A 20,682-nucleotide genomic window follows, 5' to 3' on the forward strand; every position below is an offset into this window, starting at 1 on the left:
AAGCCAAGTCAGCATTACACCTGGATAGTACCCATGCTACAAAAACAAGGCCAGGACAAGATAGCTGCCAAAAATACTTTATTTAGGGATAAGCAAAGAATAGCACTTTTTGGTTAAATTTAACTTCAGTTGCCATGGAGACCTTGAGCTATCATCCTTATATGTGATCTTATTCAGTGGCTGGTAAATTACCCGTTCTGTTTTTCTCTTCTATAGACACAAACAATTCTAAAGTTAACTTCTTTGGAGATTAGTCAATAAAGGTTGTGTTTCAGCCACTTGACTTCAGTATGAGGATTAAGTTCAGTGAGCTTCTCTTGCAGGAAGCCGCTGGCTGGCCCTGTATAGTGTATATTTAAATCACTGAGATTTCTTCAGTTTTAAAATCCATTTAATTATGCAGGTCTATTTTGTGCCCTTCATAATCTATAGCGAATTAAGGGTGTTGAAATCACCCTTTATTGAAATAACTCCATTTGTGTCCAGATGGAAGCATACACCTCCAAGCCATAGTTCGCCAAACATTTCCTCCCCGGGATTTTTTGGATTCTTGGGAATTAATGGAAGCGCCTTCTGCGCATGCACACTGGCGTTTGAGCCATTATTTGCCAAACCAGCTCTGGAACGGACTAGCGGTAAGTAACTCTGCAGAATCCTCCCATGCATTTGCAAGGGGGACCCCACATATATTCATTAAACATCTTATGCATTAACGTGCTGGAGTGTCCCTTTAAGGATGACTGTCAATCTGGAGGTAGCTGTCACTGTCAGTTCACCTTCAAGGCCCCATTAGTTTAAATACCCATTTTAATACAATAAAATCAACATAATTTGTCTCTTTATATAAATATAATGTCATAATCATGCTGTAGTCTTGCCAGACCTCATTCAGTTTCTATTTGCGTACTCCTTTCTCCGTAATAGATTATTTTTTTACATAATTGCTAAAGTTGGCAATTCTCTAAAATAAATATCTAAACATATATATAAAATCAATAGCATTTTGAATAATATTTCAAACTTTTAGAATATAAATGTTTAGAATATATGAAAGTGGCTATGGGGAGTAATTCTTGCCAAAGTAGAAAACAGCCAAACCAGCCTTGATTAATGGATGGATGGATGGATTAATGGATGGATGGATGAATGGATAGATAGATAGATAGAGGCAAGTGTGATGTATATTTAAGAAAGGGCAGGTTGAACTGCTAGCTCGATGAGCAGATATCTGTCTATAGGCAGTGATCAGATCAGGTTTGTGTTGTTGATCTGGGGATGAGTTAAAGGACTCCTGGTGGAGTATAGCAGAACATGCAAACTGGCAAGCACATGTGTTTGGCTGAACACATCTCACGCAAACCGAGGAGCAGAGAGGTCTGGGAAGAGGGCAAATCCATGCGGAGGATTCTGCATAATCCCTCGATGCACTAGGAATGGAGGGAAAACACAGTTTTAACGGGGACACAGCCACCAAATGTATAAAAAAAATTACATGATGTCTAGACTCTTTAAAGGGATATTTGAAATGTACAGTAAGTTGCAAAAACATATTTTCATAACTTTATACTTTTTTGAAAGTTGAATATGTGTCCCTTGCCATCATTAAACATTTTCAGTGGCTGGGGTTTGGACCCCTTTTTTCTCTGTAATACACACTCCTGATCCCACAATAGATGTTGTTGGTAGCGTGTTACCACTATACAACACATTACCATAGTAGCAAACAGCCATATTAGGCTGCCTACTCCATGGTGCTTGAGCTGCCTAAAATAACTCACTTTTTTTTTTTTTACTCTCAGAAGCTGCCAATCGGCCACAGACCATACATCATATGAAGCAACACTCACTCACATGCTATCTATTGAAAAAGTAAACACAATTTCTCATGAAAGTGGATTCCACATTTTACTGTTTGTCCTGCAAAAGGTAATTGCCCCGTTCAAAATACACCGTTACAGAACATCTTGGTTCTTTGCAAAATATGATGATAAATTATAAAAATAGATTGTTAGGAAGAAAAAAAAAATCAAAGATGTCACAACAGCTCATCATGCACTGATTAGATGCTGCCTCTTGTGGCGCAGAATTTCTGTAGGAGTCAACATCAAGTCCTGCTGACAGACGTCACAGCGATAGCTCTTGTGCAGAGGAGTCACTGATGTGGCCTTGCTGGCATGATCACTGCTTTCTGAGGGGAACAAAACAAACAAAAATGAGAACTTGGATTTGTTGGATGTATCCCCCAACTCCCACCTGATCTGCGTACTTTATTTTGCTGCCCGACCTTTGTGGTGGGGGTTTAAGAAGAAAGATAGGAAATTGAGATGCACTTTAAATATAAGCTAATGGGAAGCTGTAATGGTGTAATACCTCCTGCATTACTCTCTTCTGCGCAGGTGTTTTGATGGGCCATTCGCTCCATAGGTGTGAATGGCATGTAGAGACCACAGCGTGGGCAGGTCCAGAAGGAACGTAGACAGTCACTGTAGAAGTCGGTGTCATTCTGAATGTACAAAAGGAACACATATATATATAGTATATATTTGTGCAGAAATGGCCAGACAAATTGCATTGAAGTCCGCCATGAACGACACAACCTTCCGTAGGTTCCTCAGCACTCACCAATAAGCAATTATAGGTCATGAAACTAGTGACCTGGTAACCTCCTTTCACAGGGTCTGGCTTCATATCCTCGTTGCTGAATACCCCAGGCAAGCAGGGGACAGAGGTCATGGTCTGAGGGCCGACATACAAATTCTGGGTCTCCAATGCAGCCAGCCTCCTCATACTGTAAACCACCTAGAAAAGGAAACGTTGCACCAGTAAAGAAATGTTTCATAGTAGTCAGTAACGGAACTTACCAGGCTATCACGCTAACTGCCAAGCCATAGTGATTTAGTGCAATGGACGACCAAGGGAAAATTTCCCCCCCGGGTGCAAAAGTCAGAATCAAAGTACAGTCGTCTGCATTAAGGTTTATTTAAATCAATAAGATTTCATCATTCATTGATTAATGGTTTATAGAGAACCACCCAAATTCTTGCAGATGAAGCTTGGCCTTGTGTATTATATATACACAAGTATCCCTGTCATTTAATTGAATTGGTATCTCCCTCATCAATAAACATTTTAACTTCACGAGTCTTTCCAACTTTTTCAGCCCTCCTCTTTTTCTGTAGATGTACCTCATTTTGTTTCCTGTCCAAACCATCCAGTATTTTTAGAAACCTTTAAGGAAGAAGATGTGTAATTGTTTTTGGCATGGGTATTTATGGTTATTGATCCCTGATCTGATCATGGCAAAAACTGGACCCACCTCGGACTTCACAAAATCCACCAAACTTTGGGCTAGGCAATTGATTTCTCTCCTCTTTCTCCGCTCATCATCCTTCTGAGAGTCCTCTCGCCCAGACGACATTTCCAATCTGGACTTCAGCAGCTTCTCCCAAGCCAACCGCAGTCGCACTGCTTCTGAGATTAAGCGCAGAGCCTCCTCGGGTTCTTCCACATTTATCTCCATCCAGCTATCACACACTATGCGGCAGCAGTCAGCACTCGTGTCCAAAGAACGGGCTAAGAGTAAGAAACCCTGGGGCAAAGACAAAGAGGTGACTGCAATCACAGCCTAAGTATACACAAACGGAAGCAAACATCCATAAACGCAGAATTATGATTTTCCCACTGATTCCGCAGTGATCTCTTACATGCAGAGCTGGCATTCTAACACAGTTCACCAGGTACGGCTTGTTCGTCTCCAGGAGAGACACAAATCCCACAATCTGATGCTTACTGCTCTGCCCTTTTTTCTTTGAGTCTGCAATATGAAGAAAAGTTTGTATAATCAATAAGATATTTTTTCCCATGTTGTACATTAAAAATGGCTCGCATATACCCTACAAAAACAGCTGTCGGAGACAATTCTACAGGCACTATATGTTGCACCTACCTCTGTAGTTACATGGGATTCTTAAAAAAATTAAATAGCAAAAATACAAAACATATTACTAATTTCATAATAAATTGGTGGTGATCACTATCTCTACCACCTTCCTTTTTCTCAAAAAAACCAAAACCTTTGTCTTTGTCTGAAAAACCTTTATTTCTCATGTACCAAACAGATGTCTTCAAAGTTTATCCCTAGACAACTATCTATATTTTGCCCTTACCAAATGGCCATTCTCCATTCCTGCACCATTTCTGGACCAACTATCTGTGGATATTTCAACACTGCTACCAACTACCTGTGTCGCTTAAAACCACTTTTGTGTTGTTCCCTTTCCCTTAGGTCACCTCTTCTAGATAGTGGCACCCCAAGTTTTCTGTACACTAATGGTGAATAATATTGCTTCCTACCGTTCCCCCTCAAGCAGATGATGATAAAAACCTAAAAGGTGACATGAGTAGGTAGAAGAGGTGTTTGCCCATCGTTAGGTTTTAATCAGTATTACCTGCCGGAGTTACTTCTTCTTGGTTGCTGTCCACCTGTAGGAGTTCAGGATTGCTGGAGAAGACACTAGTCGGATGAAGGACTATGCCATGTTTACTCTTTGTGTGGAAGACCTTAGGGAAAAAGCAAACCATACTTGGCTAAAAAGTGAGCTATACCATGCAAGATGCAAGGTCCACATGAGAACACAATGGACAGCAAATAGCAATGGACAGCATATAGAAGCACTACTTTTACTATATCACAAACCGTACAATGTTATGAATCCTGCTTAGACTCTTGAGGGTTATAAAATTAAGTAAATAAAACATAATTTGTTACCAGCTATATGTCTCCGTGAAAATGGACCTAATGACTGTGATGTGTTTAATGAGCTGAAGCCTCAGCCCTGAGTAGGAATGGTGATATTTAGGGTCAGACCCTCTGCACCTGCTTGGTGTTCACCTGATCAGAGTCCTTGCGGCAGCTGTTAAAGCTGTCAGGCACTGCGAGCTGTGGGTAAAGACCATGACACACAATAAGCTTAAGTAGGGATAGTTGCGCGCTTGAAAGCTCCTCTCCAGCACTAGATGCTCGCAGTTGATCCACATTGTGGCGCAGCTTAAACTTTATGTCCTGCAAGAAGATGAGAAGAATTGACTTACACGTCTACAGACAGACAAACCACCTACTTGCCGGCTCCTCAATAATATTATTTAGCATACATACCTGGATATCTACATTGTCTTCCTTCTTTTGGTTGGACCTTTCCTCTCCATCACTTGAGGATCCATTATCCTGATCCTGCAACTTCAGCACCTTGCGCTTCTGCTTCTCTGAGCGTTCATGATGTCTTTTTAGCTGGTGTAGCTCTTTCCGCTCCCTGTGCTGCCGCTGGCGGCTATTACGGTCTCCAACATGAGCTTCACTCTCCTCCAGCATCCTGTGATCCTTTAGCAGCTCCTAAAAAACAGATAAGTAAAATATTTTTTTTCATTTACATTTTATGTTTAGACCACTAGTAGATTTCCTAGCACACAGGTATTAAAATAATGTAAACGTCCCTGACCTGTTTCTGGTGTTTAGAACCGTACATAAGTCTCTGACCTTAAATTGTCGCCGAAGGTTTGCCATCTCGTACAATCTTTGCTCTTCCAAACCTCTACGGCGGCACCATTTCCGGGAGTTACTGCTTCGACTTGATTTCATCTAACATACCCCAAAATAAAGGAGATATGGTGAAATATGGCCCCTCCTGGAAGAAGTATTATATTTAAGGCAGACGACGCACAATATTAGTGAGGTAGCTTTAAAAAAAGTACAATCTAGTGCAACGATATCTAGAGATAAAACCAGCAAGTTACAAGAAGCAGGCATTACCTTAATGGTGTTTAAGACTGTGTGGAATTTTTATATTTAATCACAAATAAATCAGTGTTTGTGTAATAACGTGGCATGTGCAGACAAGTAAAAACTCCAAATAAATATTTTTTTTTACAAAAATATATCAAGCAATGATCATTCAATTTCTCCTATAAATGGAATTTGGCTGACCGTTTTACAGAACTGTTCATAAAAAAAAAGAGACACAAAAGATCAATTATTGTTTTAAAATGCTATAAATCACAACTTGTTTTTAATAGTCTAATCAAACAGTTTGACTTAATACTAGTGTTTAGTGATCTGCCCTCAATGTTAGAAGTAAATAATCCTGATGGCAATAAAGTGTTAAAGGGGCAGCTCCTCCTAGGGCTAAAGTGTATTGGTTTACGTCTCTGGTTAGAGGTTAACGGGACAGTTCCTTGGTACAATCAAAATACTAATAACAGTGATAAGTTTAAGGGTCAGATGCAAAGCCTTTCACCTGTATCCACTCATTAAAAACGTTTAGCAGCGTAAAGGGGTCTCCATGATCACTTTCCAAGGGCTTCCTGGCTGTGGCACACTCTGGATTATTAGTTGCACTGCGGAGGAATGGGGACTGCACACTAAGTGCAGCGGCAATAGTCAAAACTGGCTCCAATAGGGTAAACAGCGACCCCAAAATCAGCATCTTCCCTGCAACAGACACATAAAAATTCTGAAATATGGTGTCTCAGTTACGAGATCGATGGCGAGTGAAAGAGATGAAAGTCCTTGCTTTACCTATTACAACATCTACAGGCAACTTGGCCAGCAGCTTTCCAATGGGGGTCAGCTCCTCATTTGAGTCCAGAGCACCTTGATCTCGCAAATAGAAAATGGCAGTCTCTATGCTGGACATGGGGGGCTGCTCAATAAATGGAAAGGAGCGGGGATCCCCAAGATCCATACTTTTCATCTGAAAACCAAAAGCATTACAATCTACAGCATTATGTTTTAACATTAGCACTAAAAGCTTCCGTTCGAGCTACAGTCACCATTCTGCTTCACGTGTGTGCAACCATTCAGGTGAGCCCGCTCCATCCGAATTTCAAACCCAAAATATTTTACCCAAATTCCAGTTTTACTGGAGTACCTGCAGGAGCAGAGCATCCAAGGCAACTCTCTGGATCTCTGGAACCGGGTACGGTGCAAAGGCATCATAATCGGATTCTGCGTAGAGCCTGTAACAGACGCCAGGGCCCGTCCTGCCAGCTCGACCCTTTCTCTGCTCAGCACTTGCGCGACTGATCCAAAATTCCTGCAGACGTTGCATTTTGGCTTTGGGATCAAAACTCATCTCCTTCACCTTCCCTGTCATCACACAACATATTTGGGATGAAAAAGAAATCCAACATGAATTCTTACTACGATACAACCCAAGAGTAACAGCAACAGAAATAGACCTACAAAAGTTAAGACAAAACAAATGTAGTTTTAATATAAAATATAGACCTTTTGGCAGAGGTACACATTCAGGGTAGACCAAAGTTTGTAGTATGCACAGTATATCATGGCAATAGATCACAGTACTATTTGGGAAGGGTTTAGACGAGAACAAAAACACTCACCTGAATCCAGGACAAATCTCACGCCATCTATGGTGACAGAGGTCTCTGCGATATTAGTGGAAATTATACATTTCCTCACGCCTGGTGGAGCCAAGTCAAACACCTGGACATAAAGGCAAAAACACTCAATTCAAAGGCCACGAAAATGTGCTATTCTAACGCAAAGTCTAAAACATGCGTAACAAACGACATCTACAATATTTATACAACAATAAATGTAATGTAATGGGTATACAATGCGACACATTTAGAATTGTGGCTCTTTCTACAGAATTATTCCAGTATTAATTTCTAAATACGGCCACTTCACTCATCATTATCTCTGCATATGGGAACACATGTACCCAGGCTCCAACTGGCACACATACATCAATGAGGAAGTACACGGAGTGATAGAATGAGAACGTTGCACTTGTATCTCAGAAGCTGTTACCTTGTCCTGCTCTGCGATGGAAAGTGTACTGTGTAGTGGAAGCACGATCCAGCGCTGAGTCTGGGTGGCATAGACCTGCACTGCCTCTAGTACACTGCTAATCTCTGTCACCCCACTCAAGAAGATCAGAAGGTCACCCCTCTCCTCGGCTGGATATTTGTGATCAATTGACTGTAGTACTCGAAGGTATGGCCTCGGATCCAGTTTCTCTGTCTTCGAGGCTTTCTCTTCCTGAGGAATTGGTTGGTAGAGTACCTGGAATACAGACACTCATACTGAGAAAAGAAGTAAAGGACCTTTGTTTAGAGTGATACATGGATCTTATGGGTTGCTTACCTGTATAGGAAAAAGTCTCCCGGGGACCTGCAGGACTGGGGCCTGGTCAAAGTATCCAGAGAAGAGCTTGATGTTGATGGTGGCTGACATAAGTATCACTTTCAGGTCAGGACGCAATGGCAGCAATCGTTGCAAAACTCCCAGCAAAAAATCACTATGAAGATGCCGCTCATGAACCTCATCCACAATAAGGACCTGGTACTGAGGGACCTCAGGGTCTTTCTGTATTTGACGTAGTAGGAGGCCCTCAGTCAAGAAGACAATCTTTGTAGCTGGGGAGCGGCTACTCTCGAAACGGATTTGATAGCCAACCTATGGGAGAACTACAGATGGTCATTATCATATGGTGGTGCCAATGTGTCATTGTTGTTAAAGGGACAGTTTAACTGCATATAAAATACTCTGTGCGGTTAAAAAAAACACTTACCTTAGGAAGTAGCTGCTGCTCCCTGCCCACAATTCGCACAATTTAGGGGGAAGTGCTTTTTACACATGCACAGGGTTGGGTCTCTCTCAGACCTATAGGCAAAGTAGGCGCCCGCCTAGAGCACTTACTTGGAGGGAGCCGGCCGCGGTCACTCGATGGGAGGCAGGCAGCTATGCAGGCAGTAGCCACGAGCTGCCGGCCGCTTGTGGGGGAGGAGCCAGGGGGCAGCAAAATTATGTTTTGCCTAGGGTGGCAAAAATCCTTGCACCAGCCCTGCCCCTAGCCATAGATTGAGATGACTGGAGGTTAACTATATCATGTGTCAGGGGATGTCTTCAGCCAACACATCTACTGCACGGAAAATAGGTGAGGAAAGAGCAAAGGGCAAATGCATATGGGGAAAATGAGCACTTCTAAATGAAAATCATATTTGAAACAGTAGTATCTCACCTTTGAGCCATACTGATTTAGGCTTTCAAACCCAACCCGCTTGGCTAATGAAATACAAGCTATCCTGCGGGGCTGAGTGCAGGCAATATGTCCAAATCCTGCTGCCAATAGGTATTGTGGCACTTGAGTGGACTTTCCACATCCAGTGTCTCCTGCCACCACCACAACCTGATGCTCCTTCATCAAACGAACAATCTTCTCCCTGTACTGAAAGATTGGCAAGCTTGACCTTTCTTTTCGGAGCTTAACTAATTTACCAAAGCTTTGTTTCTGGGTAAAGTCCAGGTAATGAAGAATAGCTTTCTTAAACTCAGCAAGCTTTTCCTTAGGAAAGTCACCATAATCTCTTGAGCTACGTCCTTTTTCTTTGTGATGTCCATGAAGAACTTTTTCAAGGTCTCTGCTGAGGGCAATGGAAACATTAATACGGTATCTTGGGTCATAGACCTTGGGAAGGTCAATCAACGTTAAACCGCTTTCTTCCCTTGAGCTGTTTTCGTTACTTCTCCTGTCAGGTTTCGGGTGATTTTGGAATCTTTGAAAACGCTCAAAAAATAGCCAGAACTCTTTACTTTCCTCTGAGCCACTTTTAATGTAACCTCCTTCACTAAAAAACAGGTCTTCAAGGCGCCTTCGAGTATGAGGATAGTTCCAGTCCCACTGATGGCTGCTTCTGTCTCTCTCCATATCATGCTGTAGGTTCTGAATTGAGGGAATATAACACCAACAATAGACGAGAGGATTTAAAATATAACATTCATTACCCCCAAACACCCAGAAATCAGGACACATATCTCTCACAGATATAACCAGCACAAGTATCTCCCCTTATCTATTCATACATCAGAACATATACCGTACCTGTCAAATCCATGCAATACACAGACAACAGAACACATAGCTCTTTCGTCCCCTTTTGGTACATGTACTAGTTGGCACGGGTGCCAGGGAACGTACCAGTCGGCACAGGGTATATACAAGAAGACACAGGCCTCAGGGCACATACCAGCGGACACAGATGTCAGGGCATATACCAGTGGGCACAGGCCTCAGGGCACGTACCAGCGGACACAGATGTCAGGGCATATACCAGTGGGCACAGGCCTCAGGGCACGTAACAGCGGACACAGATGTCAGGGCATATACCAGTGGCTAGGTACATCAGGGCACAGACACTTGGGCACATACTAGTGGGACCAGACATTAGGCCACATACCAGTGGACTGATAAATCTATACGAATGGGCACAGATGTCAATGGGCACAGGCATTAAGACACATACCAGTGGGCACAGGCATTAAGACACATACCAGTGGGCAGATAAATCAGGGCACACCCCCCACTACTTGTTTCCAAAGCCACCAAATATGTTCCTGTGTCTTATAATACATCGTGACAAGTACAAAACCCCTTCACCCACAAAAACATCGTAACTAAACGAATCATTCTTACTATTATTTATATAAACGTGAAAGCAATAATGTTTTCTGACCTCTTATTTCACGTGAAGCACTGGAGCCAGATCTTACACCAATCCCTGCTTTTTACACATGCTAAAATACCACAAACCCGACTTCCTATTTTGCGTTCCAGAACAGTGTTCCAAATCGAAGCTTGGAACGCATTGACATCACTTCCCGAAACTTCTCACCGACACGCCCAGTAAATTACGGGGGGGGGCAGTCTTAGTTACATTAGTTACTGTTGCTAACGGCTGAAAGATAATGCATCTGCAATAGATTCAGTATTTAAGAGACTGCTGCAAAATAATTTGACACCCACATATTACATACACATTTCTTGATAGGTTTTTAAAATATATATATATATATTATAGAATTCAGTGTATGGAAAACCTTCGGTATTCATCGCTAGCCAACGTTAGTTCAGTCGAATAGTAATCATAACAGTAACTATTATAATCATGCTGGTGTTTTTTTTTAAAAAATGCATTCTTGTGCAAACCCAGGGTTTAAAAAAAAAGGTCCTGGTTACCATAGCAACCAAATGATAGGTTTCTCCTCTTTTGAAGGTTTCAAGGGTTGCCATGGCGATGGACAATTTGCAGTAGAATTAATTTTAATGCATAACTCATGTTGATTTACACGGATCATGCATGTCTGGTAATTCCATATAACGAGGTCAATGTACATTAGCAGCTTTCACACACCTGCAGAGCACACGCTTCAGTCATTTTCACCTTCATTAGAAAAATGTATAAAAAGAAATGAAAAATTAAAACTGTGGATGTCACACATTATGTTTTGGAAGTTCTCTCTAGAAACGGGCATTACGGTTCCCAATTGTTCTCTTAAAACAATTACTCATTTAACAAGTGGATCGAGAGTGCAAACATTTTGTCATTTCATTATTCTTTATTGTTTTATATAGTGCCATCGTACTCTGCCACGCTGTACAATGGTTAAACATGACATAAGTATATAAAAAGTATATTATATATATATATATATATATATATAATATATATATAATATATATATATATATAACAATTTAAATTACAGAAACGAGGTAGGGATCCACCGTTAAACTGTAACAGGTGAGAGTGGGCAGAAAACATGGTAACCATGTACAATTACGATGCGTAATGTACCATCTTGGTCCCTGCTGCTCATAGAAATGGAATGTTAATCACAGAATTTGCTTGATTTAATTGAACCCAGAATATAATGGTTTTGTTTCCATGCAGAAACATAGGCAATTTTGGCGAAAGTCTCCTCCAGATATTATTATATTTTATTATTTTTAAATTCTGCTTTATAACACAGAATAACTTTTATGTATGTTTTAAACAGGGGCGTACCTAGAGTATGCACTGGAACACATTTTTACATACACTCACATGTGCCCACACTCATGCACACACACATACCCACTAACATACACTTACATCCTCATGCTCATACACATATACAAATGCACATGCTCACATACACATCCCTGCTAACAAACATTTACAAATACACATCCGTGCTCACACACATTTTATACACTCGCGCTCACAATTTAATAAAATAATAACACATAAAACACAGAAGGTCCCAGTGACGTCGGTGGGAGCGGTCCCTCTGATATCAGTGGGTGGTCACGCTGACGTTGCAGGACACATGCTTTTGTAGGAGGGGAATAAACCAAAGATTGGGATGTGCCACAATACTGCTCCCCGACCCAGAGTTTTCCCGTCGTGACCCAGAGAAGTGGCGCTTCGCCCGTGTGTCCCCAAGGATGCATATACTATGTAACTAACCATAAGATGTTCAGCACATTTGCTGAGTAAAATAAGCTATTATCCAAAAGGTGTTACACATTTTTTATGTGTACCCTTTTGTCTAATGACTTTTTAAAGAAATTAGGATTACAGAAGTATTAATTTTAAATATGAGTTAATAAATTGTGTGGGTGTGTGAGCATGGATATTCATGTGTGAGCATGGATGTTTATGAGTGACAATACTAGGCTACAGTAGTAAATGTTAATAACGTCAGCCAAATCTTTTCAATTTCGAGGGGAGAAAAACCCCCAAAACACAACAGTTTTCAGATTTACTGTTTATTGTTTTGTTTTTCAGTCGCCACATGAGATATTGCATAATCAGGATACAATATTTAGAAAGGAAATTATAAAAAAATAATAATCTGGAAACAAGTCAAAATCTCTTTGAAATAAGGCATTCTTTTATAAATAGGTTTCTTTACACAGAACAAAACTGAAATTTTAACAAAGTTAAAATCCAGTAGGAAAACAGATTTATTCTTACAATGTATGAATTCTACAAACTTCATTAATCACACAAAATTCTATGCTGTTAAAGATCCTTGGTTAAAAATTGGAGTCAGTCGGGCAGAAATTAACTTTCAGAAGATGTTCTTATAACCTTATACGAGATTTAAATGAATGCTTCTGACAAACAGATGTACTAGAAAACATACAATAAGCTTTGGCAAAAATATAGAAATAATTTGCCAAAACTTTTTTTTTTTTTTTTTAAACCTCAATCGACAATTCACCTTTTAAAGTCATCATCCAAAGGTATATTTTAATTCATCTTACTACACAAACACTACAGGTTTTGCCTAATATACTGATCACATGCTATTTTGGATCTTTAAGGCACATCAATCTTGGTATAATACTTTCGGTATCAAGAGACAAGCTTCCCTTTCTGCTGCTTCCTACAATATAACTGAAAATTAGAGAACGAACATCTAGAAGTGTTTGAAAAAATAATCGGCCCTTTTCAACGTATTTCAAAGTTTTAAGAAATGAAAACTATTGTAAACTAGTGCTTGCTGAGTGTTAAGTAACTGATGAGTCATGTTTTCTAATTTGAGGAGTGATGTCACAGCGTAACCTAAGAACCAGGCATCCCATGGAAAATTAAACATCTGTTGCCAGATAAGAAACTGTTAATGTTGAAGAAAATGTGGTTCAATGGTTTTACTTATGATTGGTTAAATACGTCTATATTTATTGTGAAAGAACAAGGCACCATAATAATCTTTAGGGCATTAGACACAAGTTGTGTCTCAACCACATCAGCGCAAAAATATTTCACATGCCCAACTAAAGTCTTACAAGGATCCCGATTCAAGAAGTCTCAGAACGTAGTTACAAGGTTTCAGAGTCCCCTGAGTTACATTCCTACCGGAACATAAATGTTGGTTACTGGGCTGCAGCTGGGACAGACCCTAGGAGATGGGAATGGATATACTGATGTCCAGCATCTCTTGTTAGCTCCAAAAAGAAACAAATCAGGTTGGCTCCTAAAATTCTATAATAATTTGTCTGGTCGTGGTCTTAGGACCATACCAAAAAACAGGAATTCTGATGCTAAGTCCTAAATGTGAAACAATTAACAGGAACATCAATTTTTCCACAGTTAAGAGAACTGTACCAAGATATTGCTTTAATAGGGTTCTTAATGTTTACAAAGTTGCCTTATATTCTCAGCCAGGTCAATGCAGTGGAGTATTCTTTTCTTTTCTGCTGCCAGGTTCTCCCTTGATACCTGCCCAAGGAGCTTCAACGCAAACAGATTCTGATCTTGCATAAACGGTCCCACGGAAGCTCTTGGAGCTGCAGGCATGGTGTCTAAAGTCCCAGTGGTGAAGGAGAAATTGACTTTCTTCTCACGCTTTAAACCTGGGGACCTTTCCTCAATCCAGGTCAGAGGTCTGTGGAGGTAAATATCATTATTTACTTTTTTCTATGAATCCCATACAGAAAAATACATTAAACAAAATGACAACTATTAACTCTATGCACCACTCAAAAGTAAAATAATGGTTTGTCTCAGATGGTTTTAGGACAGTCAAGTGAACAACATGGACCATATGCAATGTAAACTATGTTCACCATGAGATCCACTCAGTATGCCTCAAAAAGGAACTTCCACATAATTAAATTACAACAAAAATCATAATTTGTTAGTTCGTCTCTCCTTTTGGTTTGTAGGATTGCCAGATATTACAGCACATTTTCTGTAAATTGGATTATATTTTCAATAAATAAATAAAAAGAAAGTCTAACCTGCTCTCTGCTGTAAGGAAATGTGCAGTGAGCTTAGAATAGTTATCTTCTTTCACGTCTTCTATACTGGCTGAAGTCACAGTCAAGTCTCCGAAGAGGTCAACCAACCAGGTCAATCGTGCAATTCCACTAAAAGATGGGAATCCAGACTGCTGTTCATCTAGAGGCCCACCTGGAATAATAAAATGTGCAGACTTGTCAGAACTAAAAGATTTTCTTTCTTTGAACTGTGCAAAAAATTATAAAGATGCTCCAATGTACTTCATGCCCTAAAAGAGATTAAAATATGCTTAGTTTACAAATGGCATACCAAATAAAGTTCAGAAGATATGGATTAAGGACCCCAAGAAATATTTATTGAGGACAACATAAATTAAACCGGCAATGTCTAATTAGCAGACATAAGGTTACAAGTAAGAGAAGCTCTGATTGTTGGATTTCATGGGGTGGGCCATGCAGAGAGAGTTTTATTCAGGTATATTTTGATGTCACGTTGACATTGTTACTTAAAATTCTATCCATCTTTCACATTCCAAATTATCATTGCAAACACGTCCCCCTGTATTATGTTCTAAGGAAATAAAATTAAGGTCTTTTATATGTCTCTTACTTACCACGTTTATCATCTGTGCCCTTACTCTCTAAATATTTATTTTGCGTCACATTTTTGGCGACATCCTTTCTATATCCACTCTTGCATGGGAGGTAGGAGATAGCAATAATAATTGCTAGGTAGTTGGAAGTGCCAAATAATTCATTGGTGATATATACTAACAGAGCCGGCCTTAGGTGTTCTGGCGCCCTGTGCGGACTATTCCTCTGGCGCCCCCCATCCCCAAAAAAGAAAGGAATAAAAACTTGTAACAAAACCCCAATCACTATATACTACGCCAAACATTGATGTGGTCTAGGCCTACCACTTAATTGTCTGGCTTAGTAGTAGGGATGCACCGAAACGAATTCTGGACTGAAACCGAAAGTGCAGCATTTACCTGGCCAAAACCGAATATGACCCCCCCAACACCATAAAAAAATCTAACACTTTTATTTAAAGTAAGTAACACACCAAAATAGGAGAAAACAATTAAATAATATTATATATATATATATATAAGTCCAAAAATAGTTACCGGCACTCCAGGGACTTTCCAAATAACCACACAAACAACTTCGGTTTTCAAGTCTATACATATCATATATATATATGATTAACAGCAATCACATTCCTATCATGCCCAGGCATACCCAGATTCCAGGATTTACTCGCAGACTTGGCATGATAGGAGTATGATTGCCCTATCTACCCCTTCTCACTCTCTTCTGCCGTATCTACCCCTTCTCACTCCCTTCTCCCTATCTACCCCCTTTCCCCTGTCTCACTCCCTTCTCCCTATATACGCCCTCCTAACTATCTACCCTTTCCCTCTTTGAAGTTCACTTACCTTTCAGGAGTCCTGCGGTGGGGGTGCAAGGCCTCTGCCTCCCAGCTCTGCCACTGTATGGAACAGTATAGAGTGATGGGAGTTATGATGTACTTTTAGAGCATAATTAGATCATGAAAAAGACATTGGAAATGGTACAGCATAACACCCATCACTCTCACACGCATACCAATCCACACGCATACCAATCCACACGCATACCAATCCACACGTATACCAATCCACACATATATACCAATCCACACATATATACCAATCCACACATATATACCAATCCACACACATACCAATCCACACGTATACCAATCCACACGTATACCAATCCACACATATACCAATCCACACGTATACCAATCCACACGTATATACCAATCCACACGTATATACCAATCCACACATATATACCAATCCACACATATATACCAATCCACACATATATACACTAATCCACACACATACCAATCCACTCTCACTGAATGCTTTCCTACCTTTCCTCTTTTCTCCTTACAGCTCCTTTTCCTCCTCTTCGTTCTTCTTCTTCAGTTCTTCTGTCTTCTTCCGGGTCAGAGGGCACGGACAGCGGTGGGCGTGGCTTCAGTGCTGTGCGCCGGGATCTGACAACAAACCCCGGCGCACAGCAGCTGTTGCCGCGTGGATCACAAGGGAGCGGTATCGGAGGTCTTTAACAGACCTCCGGCTCCCTTGAGTGATGTTAAGCCGGCTTCAAGGGAGATCCTTGAACCGGCTTAAAATCACTCAAGGGAGCCGCAGGTCTGTTAAAGACCTCCGATACCGCTCCCTTGCGAGGCTGCTCCTCCAGCGGCGGACATTACTGTCCGTCTCTGGAGGGGTGCCGGGTGCCCCCCTGATGAGCGGCACCGGGTGCCGCTCGCCCCCCCCCCCGCCGCCGCCGCTGCTAGGTACGCTGCTGGCGGCAGCGGTACGCTACGGTGGCGGCGGCGCCCCCTGAAGTGTGGCGCCCTGTGCGGTCGCACAGGTCGCACACCCCAAAGGCCGGCCCTGTATACTAATAAGCACTAACAATCTACATACCGCCTAGTCTCAGAAAGAACTGGCAACAATAACGAATAAAGCTCACCTGTGAAATGGAGCACACCTTCTACCAGCTTCTTCCCTACCACTTCTTTCTTCAGTTGCTTGTATTCCTCTGTAAGGAGTTCAATATGCTCTACATGCAGAACATTTCCTGCAGTGCATAGAATGGGGAAGAACATATAAGGGATGGTTCAGCTTTATTCAAGGAAACCATAACACAAAGATGAAGAAGGAAAGTCTAGCTTATTTCCTTCTAATACGTGGTCCTATTTGGGCAAAAGTCAATGTGATGTTTGGTACTGCCTTATGCCATCCCCTCCGCCATCAGGGGTCTCCCTAATAACTGGCCCATTGAGTAGTGGCGTAGTGGTGTCATCTCCCCCTTTCCTTGCAGACACTATAACATACATATGCAGATGTATCATATTCTTGCTGTACCATTACAGCTTAACCATAAAAAGCAAAGTACATACAAAACCATAAAAATAATAAGCGGTTATTAACACAGTTACCTTTCTGCTCAGCCAACTGCCATAAATCCCACGCAGCATTTGAAGACAGTGCCATTGGGTATTCCACAAGTACATGTTTACCAGCCTCGAGAAAAAGCCTTTAAAGAAACCAAAAGTACAAGTCATTCGTTTGTATGAGAGTGAAAAAGCTCATTTAAATGTGATTTTATAGTGATGTTATAATGCTCCTTTAGGAATGCACCTCATTAAACTATAACTGTGTCAGGCAAAAGTTGGCCTATTAGTTTCTTATGCAGTGTTGTACATAAACTGAAATTATATGTGACAGGTCTGGTTAAAGACACTGCTAGAACAGACTATAAACCAGTTTGGTTATCAACAAACCAATCTATCTCATCAGGACTGCACAAATGCAACGGATTCTTATTAGACACATATACAAAAAAGGTATAACTGTTCTTATGTACTATGTACTATGATTTATGCACAGGGTGGATACACCAAATTCACCATTGTTAAAGTGAAATTACCGTATTTTTCGCTCCATAAGACGCAGTTTTTTTCCTCCCAAAGTAGGATGAAAAATCAGCCGCGTCTTATGGAGCGAAGATGCAGGCAGGGAGGGGGGGGGGCAACGATATACCGTATTGGCTCGAATATAGGCCGCACTTTTTTCCCCCACTTTAAGACTTTAAAGTGGGGGTGCAGCCTATATTCGGGGTCTAGCGCCCGACGCCCGGGACATGCAGTCCCGGGCGCCGGGCAGGCAGCGGGGTTAGGATACAGATCCCCCGCAGCGGTGCAGGGGACCTGCATCCTACTCCCCGATACGCTCAGACAGCCTCCCCTGTCAGCACTTCCCACGGGGGGGGGTGCCGGCACGGGAGGTTGTCTAAGCGCATCGTGCGGATGCGTTTTACCTCTGCACCCCCCGCGGACTTACCGGAGCAGACTCCCGGGTGTCTTGCGGGGTCGGCGGGGGACGTCTACGCAATACAACTTCCGGTGTCCAGACAGCATATTCAATAATGTAAACGGTATACTCCAGTACATGAACTCATTCTAATGTCCAGAACAAGCTCACTCTTAATGGGGAAGTAAAATCTTTGGATAGTGGCCTTTAGCCCCACTAATCCATGACCAGGTCCATCCACAACGATCAACCTTTACAGGCCAAAAACGAACCTGCTTCATAAATCTGTGCAACTGCCAAATGAGCCACTCATTTTGTAAGCACAAAGAGAAACTGTCTTACCTTATACTTTCTTCATGGTTCGTATTATTTGTACAAATGAAAGCAGCATCAATATCTTTTCTTTGGAGAGCTTCCTCCAGACTGATTTGCTTTGCAGAATTAACTTGGCCAAGATTCCGCCTGAGGTGAAAAATAAAGGAACATTATTGCTAGTGTTCCCACAAACAACATGGCTTTGCGTGCTTCTTCATAAACAACTCTCAAGAACACGCTCTACCCGAAGAACACGATTTTCTGCTTTTTGTAAAAACAGGATGAGACGTTTTCATGCCATGCAACTGTGGTGCCTCTATTTACACTATAAGGACAAAAGTATTGGGACACCTGACGATTACGCCAACAGGGACTATTATGCATTCTAAATTCATAGCACTGTCCAAAAAGGGACAATGTTATGCTTCCATCTTTGTGGGAACAGTTTGGGGAAGGTTCTTTTCTATTCAGATCTCAAAAAAGTAACAATACATCAGGCTCGACAAAGCCAAGGCGCCATGCCTGGGGCACAGTGTTTTGCAGAACAAGAGGGTAGCACTGGCTAGGGCCACCATCGGGGATCCAGGCCCTTCTTGCTTGGGTGAAGTGACACGCTGAAGCGGGTCAAACCATTTGCTACCTTTGCCAGAATCGAAATTTTTGTACTACCTTACACTTGTGTCCAAATTGGTGTCATTCCTGCTTCATGGAAAAAAAAATCCACCTGGCTCCAAACCCCACATAGTTTTGGTTACAAACATGCTCATTATCTGCCTAGAACATCAGTTGCATATTAGCTGCCACTGTTAATATCGCTTGTAAGATAACTAAACTGGATAATATGCTTGAGGAAACCAACTAACCTTGACACAAAACCTACGAGGTTCAGGTTCTCCGAGGGACTTTGCTGCAACGGATTGAGAAGGTCTCTGATCCTCACGGAGCCGGCGATTCCAATTCCCACAACTACAACTCCAAACATTTTGTTTCCCTGTAATATGCAGACAATAAAGGGTTAACAACAGGAGAAAGTAGAGGAGCTTACATTTTCACAGTACTGCTTTCACAACGATAAACATGTTAAAACGTGTAAGTAAGTCACACCTTCCTGGTATGACTTGTCTGAGAGCCCATCTCAAGAACTCACTTGGACCTAATCTAAGAATACATAGGCAGTGACTGCTATATAGAAGCCATTTGAAATATATTGTTCAGGACCTTCCAAGTCCATAGGCATATTGTAGGAGTAAATACTTTTGGCAATTGTAAAGTGATCTGGCTGTATAAGATTACAGAATTATCTGCCACATGCTTTGTTAAGATAAATCTTACAGATCCACACCCTGCAACCTTTTAATAGCAGCGTCATTCAAGACATTTCAGAAAATGCTAGGTTATCCTTTGTGGTAATGAGCTGCTCACCTAGCAGAGCAGAGTCTTTAAAAACAAAACAAAAAATGAAGAAGAGTAAATGGGTACAACATGAAAAACACACAAACTTGCATTTAGCAAAAATGAGAATGCATTTTTTTAAATTAAAAATTCAGTTCCTTTCTACCTACATCAAAGTATCTTTATCAAAGTATGACATTATGTCAGAAGGAAGCAAGGATACTTTTTGACTGAGGTCGACTTTATCAGGATCTCACGATTCATACTCTGAATTGTATAAAAAACCACGAGTGTTCTCAGGTATTATAATGAGTTCCATCAACGATAGCTTTCAAAATACCTTAAATGGCTCAAAATCATTTAATTAAAAAATAAGGATGTAGTTATTTGTACACTAATTTTAGTCAAACATAACCTTCCCTGCTTCATTATTTAAAAATGACTGTAAAATAACATTAGAAGGAGATTATTGCGTAGACCTGGACTGCAATATCATTA

The 20,682-nt window shown here is 41.1% G+C and overlaps 2 protein-coding genes across 2 annotated transcripts; both read right to left on the reverse strand.

Annotated features, from left to right (window-relative positions):
• Positions 1–2,048: 2,048 nt before the first annotated feature.
• LOC149300668 (putative ATP-dependent RNA helicase DHX34) lies at positions 2,049–9,731 on the reverse strand. The gene is made up of 16 exons (XM_089484742.1): positions 9,045–9,731; positions 8,168–8,479; positions 7,832–8,086; positions 7,399–7,501; positions 6,924–7,141; positions 6,572–6,746; positions 6,291–6,484; positions 5,534–5,635; positions 5,156–5,389; positions 4,892–5,062; positions 4,449–4,560; positions 3,705–3,814; positions 3,317–3,589; positions 2,623–2,799; positions 2,371–2,503; positions 2,049–2,188 (listed from the first exon to the last, which is right to left on the reverse strand). The coding sequence occupies exons 1-16, from the start codon at positions 9,729–9,731 to the stop codon at positions 2,049–2,051; spliced, it is 3,396 nt and encodes a 1,131-aa protein (XP_089340868.1).
• Positions 9,732–13,982: 4,251 nt separating this feature from the next.
• LOC149300669 (biliverdin reductase A-like) lies at positions 13,983–19,774 on the reverse strand. Its single transcript, XM_089484937.1, has 6 exons — positions 19,656–19,774; positions 18,820–18,939; positions 17,604–17,701; positions 17,135–17,242; positions 14,594–14,765; positions 13,983–14,238 (listed from the first exon to the last, which is right to left on the reverse strand). The coding sequence occupies exons 1-6, from the start codon at positions 19,772–19,774 to the stop codon at positions 13,983–13,985; spliced, it is 873 nt and encodes a 290-aa protein (XP_089341063.1).
• Between the last annotated feature and the right edge of the window lie 908 nt (positions 19,775–20,682).

Source organism: Sceloporus occidentalis, unplaced genomic scaffold, assembly GCF_023333645.1.
Source record: "Sceloporus occidentalis isolate IW3139 unplaced genomic scaffold, rSceOcc1.0.p SCAF_23, whole genome shotgun sequence".
Taxonomy (NCBI): domain Eukaryota; kingdom Metazoa; phylum Chordata; class Lepidosauria; order Squamata; family Phrynosomatidae; genus Sceloporus; species Sceloporus occidentalis.

What these genes read in the sequence shown, in the direction of transcription:
- LOC149300668 (XM_089484742.1), bottom strand. Translation starts at nt 9,731, where the DNA reads ATGGAGAGAGACAGAAGCAGCCATCAGTGGGACTGGAACTATCCTCAT. An exon ending in CCATCGCAGAGCAGGACAAG is followed by an intron (nt 7,502 to 7,831) that starts GTAACAGCTTCT and finishes CTTTATGTCCAG; the next exon opens with GTGTTTGACTTGGCTCCACC. An exon ending in GCCTGTAGATGTTGTAATAG is followed by an intron (nt 6,485 to 6,571) that starts GTAAAGCAAGGA and finishes TGTCTGTTGCAG; the next exon opens with GGAAGATGCTGATTTTGGGG.
- LOC149300669 (XM_089484937.1), bottom strand. Translation starts at nt 19,774, where the DNA reads ATGTTTGGAGTTGTAGTTGTGGGAATTGGAATCGCCGGCTCCGTGAGG. An exon ending in CTCGTAGGTTTTGTGTCAAG is followed by an intron (nt 18,940 to 19,655) that starts GTTAGTTGGTTT and finishes TTTTCACCTCAG; the next exon opens with GCGGAATCTTGGCCAAGTTA. An exon ending in TTCCTTACAGCAGAGAGCAG is followed by an intron (nt 14,239 to 14,593) that starts GTTAGACTTTCT and finishes TTACCTCCACAG; the next exon opens with ACCTCTGACCTGGATTGAGG.